The 13,228-nt window shown below is 35.2% G+C and overlaps 1 protein-coding gene across 1 annotated transcript in view; it reads right to left on the bottom strand.

The window, feature by feature from the left end:
• Positions 1-2,663: 2,663 nt before the first annotated feature.
• LOC149074201 (uncharacterized) overlaps positions 2,664-13,228 on the bottom strand; it is a 124,175-nt gene continuing 113,610 nt past the window's right edge. Inside the window, exons 7-8 of the mRNA XM_089247352.1 lie at positions 5,376-5,606; positions 2,664-2,858 (exon numbers count right to left, since the gene is read on the bottom strand). Of these exons, the coding sequence (XP_089103478.1) occupies positions 2,664-2,858; positions 5,376-5,606 (426 nt within the window). The remainder of the gene's footprint in view (positions 2,859-5,375; positions 5,607-13,228) is intronic.

Consider the following 13,228-nt stretch of genomic DNA (forward strand, 5'->3'; position numbering starts at 1 on the left):
GACACATGAATCTGCCTTCCTAATTTCACGCACTGTGTCGTGAGGCGCTGAAGTGACACTGCTGTGACACAGTGCGTGAAATTAGGAAGGCAGATTCATGTGTCTCCAGTGGTGTAGATGGTAGCATGCTTGCCCGGTATGCAAGAGGCCTGGGTTCGAGTCCCGGCGGAGACGTGATGACTTTTCTTTCCGAGCTCACCTCAGCATAATATCCGGAAAATAACTGTTTCTCCTTGATATCTCTGGCTGAGAAAGAAGCAATCTATATCTCTCTATGTAATTCATGTTTTTTATGTGTTGCCTGTAGGCAACATTGACAGTTATAAGCATGGTGGGGACAGGTTATATTGTAATAATGAAGCAACTTTTTACAATATTTTCTGTCACACACATTCAGACGTAAATATCAATGTTCTATAAATTTAATAATGATAGTGATTGAACATGCTTCTAATACAGACATATAACTGAAAGAAAAAGTTTTTTTGAAAAAAATTTTGAACCAAAAAATACATGTTTTTTTATGAAAAAAATTGGCTCACAAGTGCTTTTATACTACAACTGCTATTCAACCGTCATGCATCTTGTGAACATTCCTCTGGGAAATTTCTAATGCATTGGTGTATGCCAGAACATGTTGAATTGTGCTTTCATACTATGTGTGAGCAGAACTACCAACTATAAGCTTGGGATTTTTTTCATCAGAAAGCTAATAAATACTTTTAGTTTGGAAAGCAATGAACTAACAGGACCTAATTCCTTACAGACATGTGCACTGACAAAGAGCACAAAAGTAAAGCAAGAGAACAGAAGAATATCAAAACATTCTATTGGGTGAAACAAAACACAAGCCAAAAATTCCTAGGGGTAATTGCGGATAATCTAATGAATGCTAGCAAGCAAAAAGACTGTAGGCAATCTTTGGACTTGGAACCACAACTCAAGATAAAGTCGCCATTCGTTATGCAGTACAATCAATTATTCATGTGAACACTAGTGTGAACATGGATCACAGGGACAATGCATATTATGCAAAAATGGGTACTCAACTGTGTTTTGCTCAAATTGTAAGAGAGTTCAGTGTTTTGTGCCCCATAGGAACTGTTTCAAAGCGTTCAATATCAAATTGTAAAGTGTTCAAAAATGTGTACCTTATTGTATTCAAATTATCTAGTTTTTTTAGTGTACTTAAAATATATTTTCTTTCCAAGCCCAAAAAAATTAATTCTTATTTATGTTTGATTTTTTTTTATTATTTTGCCAATTTTGCTTATAGGCAACATTTGTTTCATTTTCGTATACTGCTACCGAGTTACAATGTTGCTTACAGGCAACATCCTGTATTTTTTTCTCCATACAATAACATTCACAAGACACCTCTTACTCTAGTCTATATAACTCATCAAAAAAAATTTCTGCGCATATTTCAATCTTTGCCAATTAAAGAGTTACAGTAGAGTTTGGTAACCTAAAAAGTTTGGTTCTCGTTGCGAAGACTTTTATAGTGTACAATACCTTTTTTACACAGTACACTTCTGTGGGCATGGAAGTCTCTTTGAACTGCATCAGAAGTTGTGCAAAAACAAAAAAATAACCAATTTACTAAAATAAAAATACATTAATAGCATGTGTTATATAGCAGCAGTAAAATCATTTCCACTTAATAAATCCTTGAATAATATAATTTTTCAAATTATGTTTATAATAATTTGAGGAAAGAGGATGAAATTATATTTATTATAGCTTTCAATTCTTCAAAGCTGAAACCACATTTCAAATAATGAACTTAACCTTTTATTCACATGTTTAGCTTTCATGTAATATCACTTATTCAAATTTATCTGACTAGGGAAGTGCACAAGTCAGTAGCCAATTTTAACAAAAGTGGTATTTGTTGGAAATGTCTTGTTGTGAGTAGTACAAAATAAACCAATGGATCTCAACTACCCATCACAGTTGGGCCGTTTTCCAGATATAGGGGCAAATTTATCGCACAATTTTATTTTTTATTTATTCAGGTTGCACCCAATTCAAATGTTGTCATTGAAATTATACAAAATATAGTGTAAATCAGTATTTGATATATAAAAAATTGACATTTTTTGTATTGCTTTGTGAATTGACTTGATTATGTTGTCATATCAATATCATGTTTATTTTGCGATAAATATGCATGTATATTTTGTAATGATTTTTATATCAAAGTTACATAAATTCTATTTGAATTCATTTGTAAGAACTGAAGGTATTTTCTGCAGCATAAAGAAATTAGTGAGATAAATTGGCCCTATTTTAAAAATGATGCAACACTGATGGATAGTTCCTTTGGCTTTTTTTTTTATTATCCCCAACAAGACCTTTCCAACAATGCCATTTTTGTTAAAATTGGCAACTAACATCTTGTGTGCACTTCCCTAGTAAGGAATAACACAATAATAATAAAAAAAACTAAAACATATTTACTATTTTTAAAATCAACATAAAAATAAAAAAATTTCAAAAATGCAAAAAAATAAACTTTCTCCAACAAAATATACAATGAATACCAACTGTTAAACAGAGGGGGGGGGGGAAATAATAAATAAATAAATAAATATATATATATATATATAAATCAATCAATCAAGCATTATTTTAGCAACAAAGCTAAATGGAAAAATTGATTATTCAATAATCTGGTGATAATGTTGAGTTATTGAATCTAATATTTCAGGAAGATCAGACAAAACATTTTCTTGCATAGCATCATTTGGCTGAATTGAATGATTTTGATGGGAAAGATCTACTCCTTTATTCTTTGTTACAGCACACTTTGGACACAAAGTTCCATTCTTTAATGTGAAACAAGAGCCACATTTCTGGAAAAAAAATTAAATTTACATGATAGAAATACATTTTCACAGACAATTTTTACAATTATGGTTGCGTGTGCTTCCAGTTTAAAAATACATTACATACATGTTAAAATAAGGGACTAGAATGTGTTTTAAATAACATTACATTTTTTTTTTACACTGACTTATTCTAAAAACAGTTGATACCAGAATTTATTAGTATTTTGCAGCTCAAAAAATCTACTAGGTTAGATATTTTATAGCAAAAAATATTAAATTATTAATATACAAGCGAAACATTGAATAGTTATATGCATGCATATGCATCATGTGGATATGAATTAGAGCTATGAATGAACACTACTTTCAATTAGATTTTCTGCTTAGCACATATAAACAGGATAATAGTTTCTGAAAGTCATGTTCCAAGTAAATATGAGTTAAGACAGGTTTTTGTACACAATATTTAGAATATATCAATCTCTCTGTGTATATATACATACAGTTATACCTTGGTAAATCACCACCCTAATAAGTCATCACTCAGGTTAAGTCATCTCATTTTTCTTTGGTCCCATCTAGCTTTCATAGATAACAATGTTTAATACATTGTTTACTAAACAGTGCTATGGTGGCATGATCCAGTAAGGCGTCAGGTTAGTGAGGTCAAATTCTGAGGAAACCTACTTCGAATAGAGCCCTGGAAACTGAATTCACTTTTATTCCCATCTTGGCCATGGAAGGGATCGGACATGCTTTTATCATGCTCTGCTTGTTGGCCAATTGCAGTAGTCAGCCTCTAGACAAGATTGTCACTGAGGGTGGCATTTTTGATGCTTCATTGTGATTTTCTTTGTTCTCTTTGTTTGCCACCAGATTTTTAGAAGTACATGCAACATATCCATGGACCCCCCGGTGGAAAAAGGTCCTAATATATAGCCATTTTTATGTAAAGAAATAATGCATTTCCAATTGACATGTGTGGCTGCAGCAGGGAATTACTCTTTAAAAGTCGGCTGGGTGCTGGGTATACTCACATTTCATTTCACCTCACTTGCATTTCCTGATCATTTTTGACTCCAGTTGTTAACTCTTTTTATGGTTAACTAACAGCTTTGCTGTTCTAATAGCTAAAATCATATAAGTTAGTTGATTGCCCCTCCTGTTCCCGGCTGGCCCAGATGTAAATGTTTTTAATGAAATTCTAAAATGCCTCTAAGTTTTGTAGATTGAGACTGGTGAATAGTTGCCACTCCGATGTAACCTCTGAGAGGTTACTTCAATGAATTGATGACTGCTTGCTGATTGTGTGATGTCTAGTGTCTCATCATCTACCAATTTCGGTTTGGCTGGAATGTATCGTAAATGTTCATCAACCACTTTATAATCTACTATCGGATGTTGACTGCTATTGATCAGACTTGATCATCAGGATATCCTTCTTCAATTTGTTGTCTCAACATGTTTGGTTCTACATTGTGTTCGTAACCAGAACACAAAGCTTCTTGATTGCCAAGAGGAAAGGCGATACTCAATGGAGTATGGACTTCCAGTTTCTCGGAGGTGTTTCTTCGTCGATAATCAGTTTTTTTGCCCACATGCTCATAAATGAGAGATCAGAAATTTAGCAACCACGCCCATAAAATATGGTTCAATAAGGGTCAAATAATCATATATTTTGTAAAAAAAAAACATGTTCAACTTGTTTCCTTTTTTCAGACAAAATTTTTAATCTATGTATTTTTAATTATGTACCATATCCCGAGGTTCCCAAATGAGGACAACCCATGAAGCAAAAGCTGCTTGCATCTGACTACAATAGATGGTTCCAGTGACTGGCAACTTGGGTAACCGCTCTGTAAAAAAAGAATTCTTTTCCTCAGACTGATATCTGAACTAGCCACTTTGTCTAGCTGTGTTTATTTCCCCCTCCTTTATTTTGCTACAGAAGGGCAGAGGTATATTTATAAGCCCAGGGCAGCAAGATATTGATGGTCAAGAATATTAAATTAGATAAAGAGAAGGGCATTCAACAGCCATAAACCCACTTCTGACCAAGGGGGTATATGTTTACCTGAGTCTGTGTACAGCAATGGAAAAGACAAGTTTAAACTTCTTCAAAGTAATTTGTACCAGGGTCGCAACTAGGCTGGGCAACCGGAGCACTGCCCCGGAACACCCAAGCAGAATAGGGGGATCCCACAAGAATTTCCACTTATTTTGCATAAGTGGACCTTCTTGACCCTTTCAAGAAGGGCCATGAGGAAAAGTCTGTCCCAGGGCCCCGAAAAGGTATACTGCAGCCCTGATTTGTACACTGGTGATAAGAACACAAAACATAATAAAGTGATAAAGAAATATGTTGCTGTACACCTCCTAAACCTTTACTACTTCAATAAAGTAAAGGGGTAAAAAATACCTAGGGTAGCATTTTTTTCTTTTTAAATAATAACGTGGTCTTCACGTATTTTTCATATTATACATTTCAGTGTTAAAGAATAAATTTCACTAAATTAATTTTATTCAGAAAAACAAATCAACCTGACAACGCTTCCCAATAGAAAAATGGCACCGACCACAGCTGGAGCAGTGATTTCTAGGATTTCTTTCAGCCACACAGAGCACCTTCCTACACCAGGAGTATTGAACTGCTTCAGTACAATCGGTATTTGGACAAAGTACTGTAGATGGAATACATTCTTGAATGGATGCAACAGCATTACAGCAAGGCAATATTATTTCTTGGCAAAGAAATCTTCTTAGGTGCCTTATCTTAAAATGAAAACATTAAGAAACATTTTAAAAAACATGAGTTATTAAATGATAATCAAACTGAATTCATATACAAGTTTGCTCAGAGAAAAATTAATTGTAATAAATGTAATTTGTTATTTAGTTTTTCTACACAATTTTTTTTAAAGAACACTTCTTGCTACAAACCAAAGATTTTAAAAATAGTAAAAGGCAGTGGCGTAGCCAAAGGGGAGGGATTGCTCCCCAATCAAAATTTTGCCTACATTGGTGCCTATTTTCCTAAATGACTCTTTTGATCTTTAAAAAACTTGATGAATTTTTCATTTTCTACCTTCATTGACTAAAATGACAGAAAAATAAAAATCTCCATTTATATATGTGCCTCTTAGTTTCACAGTGATTGGGTTTATACTAGTCCTTTAAGAGATGAAGAAAAAAAAAAGTGGAGGTTTTCATTACCTCAGATTTCTTTGAAAATTGCTGTCAAGCTCTTCATTTGGAAGCAGGTTCAGATCAGTCTATGTTCCCACCTTTATTAAAGGACAGAAACTTGCCCGCTTATTGCTGTAACTTTTTTCTCTTGCTATTGGTCGTTCTTGGTAGAGCTCCTAGAAATACCTTTCATAGGTATGAGGATATGGCATTCACGAAATGCTCATTCTGTTCTGAAGGGCCACCAAGAGTATTGACTAAGGCACCTTTTGAGAAAATTAGGCACGGGAACCTATTGTGGAGAGATCACTGAACCTATTAAGTAATGGCTACGATTCAAGCTCCAAGAGGTATTGTCTTTTTTTTTGGGCTCCTTAGGTAGAGCTTGAGCTCCTAGAAATACCACTTCATGTAAAGCTACAAGAGCTACTAGCTTGTGTATAGGGCAGTGTCAAAGACTAGGAAAAGGTGGAAAACTGCTCTGATCTTTTGAACCCCTACAAAAAAAACCCCAAGATAAAACAGCAAAGGGGTTCTGGAAGAGTTTTTCTTAAAGGTGGGCAAGATAAAATCTTGGGTCAATAGCGCTCTGAAATGCAGAAAATGAGACGAAAATTGCAGTCATCTATATTTGTATGATAATATACACTGCTGGCCACCGTAAATGCAACACCCTGAAGGAAGCATGCAAATAATATGAAATTTACAACATGCATTAGCGGAGGTGAGATATGCAAATGATTAGAATTTCAGCGCAGACGCACATCACGCGCGCCTGTGGCGCCACTTCAAAGCGCTATTTAAGGCTTGGAGATTTCGACGATTTGAAGTAAGGCAATTGTGTTTTTCTTGTGGTTTTTTCAAAAAAACGATCAATTATGCCTCGTAGAAAACAGCGATCATCTTTTGATCAAGTATCCAAGTTCGACAGAGGAAGGATAGTGGCCTACCGAGATTGTGGATTATCTTTCAGGGAAATCGGTAGTCGTGTTGGACGAAACCAAACAACTGTAATGCGGATATGTGATCGTTGGATGTAGGAGGGTACGACGGACCGACGTGTTCGATCGCATCCACCTCAGTGCCACTTCACGTGGTGACAGGCGTATTGTGCGTATGGCAGTGACGGATCGCTCAGCCACATCACGAACCATAGCACAGCACATTCAGTCTGTACCGCATCATCCAGTGTCTGCGCGTACCATTCGACGCCGTTTACAGCAGAGTGGTCTGTCCGCAAGACGTCCATTGCTTCGTCTACCCTTGACGCAGAACCACAGACGTCTCCGCCGCCAATGGTGCGATGAAAGAAGGATGTGGACGGCACAATCGAATGAAATTGTCTTTACTGACGAGTCACGCTTCTGTCTGCAACACCACGATGGTCGGATTCGAGTCTGGAGACACCGTGGAGAGAGGATGCTGAACAGCTGCGTTATGCACCACCACACTGGTCCTGCACCGGGTATTATGGTATGGGGCGGTATTGGATATCACTCTCGCACTCCTCTAATACGCATTGCCGGTACTTTAAAAAGCCAGCGCTACATCTCCGAGAAGTTGGAGCCAGTTGTCCTTCCTTACCTTCAGGGCTTGCCCACAGCCATATTTCAACAGGATAATGCGCGACCACACGTGGCACGCATTGTCCAAAGGTTCTTCGTCAATCGCCAGATTGAATTGCTTCCCTGGCCAGCTCGCTCTCCGGATCTTTCGCCGATAGAAAACATGTGGTCCATGGTTGCTCAACGATTGACCCAGATTACATCCCCAGCTGCCACACCAGATCAACTTTGGCAACGCGTGGAAGCTGCTTGGTCTGCTGTACCCCAAGAACACATCCAAAGTCTCTTTGAATCAATGCCGAGGCGTGTGGCAGCGGTGATCTCCAACAATGGCGGCTACTCTGGCTACTGGTTTTGGCAGGAACCACACTTCACAGAAGTCTATAAATTTAATCATTTGATGCTTGGTCAACATGTTATCTAAAAAATAAATATTGTTGTGATATCTCTTGTCTTTCTTGGTGTTGCAATTTGGGTGGCCAGCAGTGTATTATACTATACATATTGATAATGCATAATTTTGTTTAAATGCGACTTTCTCAGAATCATTGTTTTTTTTCATGGTATAGTTTCTCTTTTGTTTGAATCACTGTCTCATTATGCATATACAGAAGTGTGCTGAGAAATTATTCATTGGAAAAAGTTATAACGAGTGTGTTTGTTAACTTATGACACATCCAATTCATCCAGTGTTTCTTAGACTTTTGGTGTCTGTGGCCCAGACTTTCTCAACATTTATCCGCGGCTACCTAGAATAGCCTAATGCAGAGGGGTTCTCAAACTTTTTCCACCCGAGGCACCTCTTCTCCTTATTCAATGCTTATCCGTGAGCTCCGCTAGCTCCCAACAGCTTTTTAACAAAAAATATTTTTGAAAGGCACCCCTGAAAAAAAGTTGGAGGTGCGCCAGGGCACTGCGTACACAGTTTGAGAATCCCTGGCCTAACTTAAAAAAAGCCCCTTCAGAAAATTGAACGACAATGCATCAATACACCAATGCATTGCGATGCCCCTAAAAAATAGTTAGCGATGAGCCACGAATGGGACACACTGAGAATCTGTTGAATATTTCCGAAATAAAATTGGTGGTCTACGCAGTACCATCTTACAAGCATCAAAGCGACTTTTCTGAGGCCCCCACCTGTTTAAAAATGCCTTCCTAACAGTTTACTCTCAAAAATTTTAACTGGATCTCATCTTCATGAAGTCCTTTTTGCACTTGATGCACCTGGACACTGGGCCAGGCATTGCTCATGTATTACTGTATTACGTGGAAAGTTTAAATGTAACTGAAGATACATAAGTATACTATTTCAGGACAAACAAATCCAATCAAAAATGTTCCATTGAAATGTTGAGTCTACTTTTAAAAGATTGTCCAGTGTTTTTCAATTCGCACTTATCCGAGGGCTTACGATGCTTACTAATACAGACTTCGCCATTGTGTGGCTTGCCAGCACTTACCAGGAGGCCCTCTAATCAAACAACGAGGGGAAAAAACTTGTGTTTACTCCCTAAAATGAAAGTTCATGACGTTAAGAGAACATTTATTTAAAGATGAAGTTTATGCATGACTGCTTACATGGCCGAAGATACCAACACACGCACACACTCAAGAGTTGCCACTTACAGAGAAAGTAAAAATAATATATATATATATATATATACAAGATATACGGAAGACTGGATGTTGTGAAGATATTTAGTATTTGAGATGTTAATTTTTTTTTTTTTTTTTTTTTAAAAAAAAAAAAAAAAAAAAAAAAAAAAAAAATTAACATCTCAAATACTAAATATCTTCACAACATCCAGTCTTCCGTATATCTTGTATTAACAAGTGGAGAGCGACATTCATGTCATATATATATATATATATATATATGATGCGGTTCACAGTTATGAGATTAAGTTTTTAAGTATAGATTTCATATATTTACAACACTTTCCCTAAATCTTTACTTTTGACATATATGTAAAATAATCACGACAAAGAAAGTACTTAAAATAATGTTCTCAAAGTTCACATATGCCAATTAATAATTAATTGACAGTCTTTCAAATCAAACTTTTGACAAAGGTTTTGTGAATGTATCAGCTGCGTGATTTTGACTACTGCAGTGCTGAACATCCAGTAATCCACTCTGAAGCTTTTCTCGAACAAACTTATATCGCACATCTATATTTGCTTTGTTCTATTGTGGAATTCTGGATTCTTCATCAATCTTATGGCACTTTCATTGTCAACTTGTAAGACTACTTCACCAAACACCAACTCTGGCCATATCGCTATATTGCAATTTACTGCCATTAGTGAGATGGGTTGGAAGTGAAGGCGCTGTCTATCAGTGGTCGCCTCAGTTCATTAGGGAAAATATCTTATCTATATCCTCCCTTGGGTTCAAACCCAACTTGTAAGACCACAACCACCTAGATAACCGGCCTCTGCACACGTGATCAGGAATGCTGTGACGTCAGCAAGAGTAGTGCTATCGTTCCTCCATGACCCTACCCAGCGAAGCACGATTGAACGTGTTTGTTTGTTCTTCATCTCTGCTTCGCACGTGTTTTTATAATTTTATTTTAACTCTCAGTTTTTTCGAATTTGTATTTTTATATATTTCTCATGCCGTTCACGATAGTCGTGCCGAATTATAAATTAAATTGAAGGAATGATCCAAAAGTCGCCGTGCTCAGATGCCGAGAAATAGCATGCCATCGAAAGGTTTTCAAAATTACCAGCAATAGTAATGTAAGAAAGTTCTTGTATTATTTATTGAAATTTTCTTGAATTTTTCTTAATGTTGAAGGCTATTCCATGTCGAAATTTAATCATGAAGTGCAAAATCGCTGATTTTTTTGATATAATATATCAATATGGTATATATTTTTTTCCCGCATCAACAAACTTCGATACAAATGAAAGTTTAACTTTTTTTTTCTGTTGCTGTTTTGTTAATCTAACTCCAATAGTTAAAGACTAATCATTGTTCAAAATTGAACAGATGAGGTACAGTATTTGTGTTTAGATCATATCACTTAATTTTTTGTCTATTTGAACAATATTTCTTATTTTATCTTTTCATAATTTTAAAAAGTTAACATTAGTTCAATTTCTTACTGGCAATGAACTCAATGAAAATTAGGCATGCATTAATAACGTAGAATTGTTCACCTTGGGAATTTTTTTTCCTTTCTTAATTTCTAATTTTTTTTAAAGAACTTAATCATTATGAAAATTTGTCATATACTTTTAACATTGTGAATATTATGAAACAGTTTTACTTTTTTTATGCTTAGATATTTTCAAAAATATTTTTTAGAAAACTTATTGTCTCAAGATATACCTACAAGTAGGAAATCTTTTGATAGTAGAGAGAAAAAAAAATTGTAATCATAAAATAAAATTATATCAAATTTTATTTTTTTAAAATTTTTATTTTCAAAATAAATTGATTTAATGCCATAAATTTTTATAAGGGCTCTTCTCTCTCATCTTACAGGTATGTAAACCACATTTCAAGCCAGATTCTCAACAAGCTATTATGAACCCTGAGGAAGCGTTCCTGATTTCATTATCTGCTCAGCACCAAACACGGTCATGACAACATTATCTATCCTCCATCAACGAATTCAACAAGCTTCCTGATCGGCAAATCTACGGATACAGTAAGGTCTCGAGAAACTGTCTCAATGATGTACCACTGTTGAATCACTTCGACCATCGGTGATGCCTTTCAAAGATCAAGTGTAATACTCTGACAGTTTGCTCGAATTTTACTGCCAATTTGCCAGAGATAGTGGTGTAGTCACGCTGTGAAGACTTCCAAGAGCCTTTAGAAACAGACTTAAGATAATTGCGTTTCTCTTGTAACTCTGTACGTAATAATTACAACAATTATTACAGGGTAGGAGTATGTTTGTGATTGATAGGTTGCCAGGGAGTTGCTCTTTCATATCCATCGAGTCAGGTCACAAATTTTTTAACTATGGTCAATTCAGATGGTTCTTCCATGTGTTTTTGTACACTGGGACTCTCGCGTTTCACTGTTCCACACTTCAAAACAAGCCAGAGAGAAAAAGGATATGAAACCGGTAGGAGTTTGAAATGTGTATATGCAATTTATTGATTGAAAGGGAAATTTTTCTATCAGAAAGATGTGAAAAACATTTATGGATAACACTATGAGGTCATGTATATGAGTACGTATGTTTTATTACTGATGCATTCTCAAATAATTTCTATAATAAAAATGACTTGTGATGAATTTGAAACAGAAAGGAAAAAATGCCTAGTGAAAGGTAATAGAAAAATGCAAAAACTTTCTAAATATTCGAAGAGGTGACCAACGATGAAGGTAAACAATAAGGAAAAGTCATGAATTTCTAATGTTTTATGAAAATTTTCAGATTTTGAGTGAGGAACTCCGTTTCAGAGTAAGAACAAAAATCATGACCCCCTAAAAGTCATGAAAAAAATCAATGCTTTCGCTTGAATCATACCTTTGCCTTTATTGTTGGTTTCTTTTCAATTATGCCTATCAGGCAAAGGATTATTACTTGTTCATACTTTCCAAGTAGGGTTTTTGTTAATATGGTGCAGATATAATTCGGAACAGTCTGTTATGACAAAAATGATTTTAAAAAATAATCGTTAAATGCAAACATGTCTTCATATAACATCACTGTGATTTGGAAAGGAGACATCAACCTCTAATTTTATTCACTAACTTGTTTTTTTTGAGTATTTCATGAGTATTTTAAAGCGTTAAATTTAGTACAGTGCAACTTTGATAACTCGCCGTTTATTATTTATATGGTTGCCACTACATTCGATTCATTGGGGAAAATATTTCAATTTGATACATGAGAACCATATCCCACTACGCTTTAAACTGCATTACCATAACTTGTACTCAGAAATCACCCATGCGTTGATCAGTTCAAAAAATTTTGCGTCATTACTCTCGTATGTGGAAAATTTTTCATTGTTTCTGCTATTTGTTTATTAATATTCGTCAAATTCTCTCCACTCCTTTTAATAGGGTTACTTCCTGTTATTTCTCTGTTTGGAACCTGAAAACTTAACCCATTTGATATGACAGCCACAGGTGTGAATGATTTTTGAGTGTGAGAGAAGACACGAGAAAGCTAAATTGATGTGTTTTAAATGAGGGGAGGAAATTTATCTGTTTGGTCAATTGCAACGCTCATTCACAAATAACATCTTCCAACAATTAAAATATATGCCCCTTCCACCTAAAATTTTTTTGAGAGTATTCCCAATACAAAAACTTTTCATAGGAAATTGCAGATATGAACATTTTTTTATGAATTTGTGAATGATATCTGGAATTATGTGTGTGTGTTCAACAATATTACATACATAAAAAATTTTTAAAAATTGAAGCAAAATGAAATAAAATTCGCTAACTTGACATCTGCTTAAGTCAACATAATTATTTTTCGATAGTCTTTGGGTTTCAAGTTATCTGGGTTCCATAGTGTCTTACTTGGTACACGCCACAGATGATCACAAAAAATATATTTATTTTTGACTGTACTGTTTACTCGTAACCACCAACTTACATTAAAATCAAATTTGCGTATTTTTGAAATCAAAATATATTTTAAATTACTGAAAATC

Source organism: Pholcus phalangioides, unplaced genomic scaffold, assembly GCF_987345545.1.
Source record: "Pholcus phalangioides strain wild (caught in Gottingen) unplaced genomic scaffold, Ppha-v1.0 ptg000017l_1, whole genome shotgun sequence".
Taxonomy (NCBI): Eukaryota; Metazoa; Arthropoda; class Arachnida; order Araneae; family Pholcidae; genus Pholcus; species Pholcus phalangioides.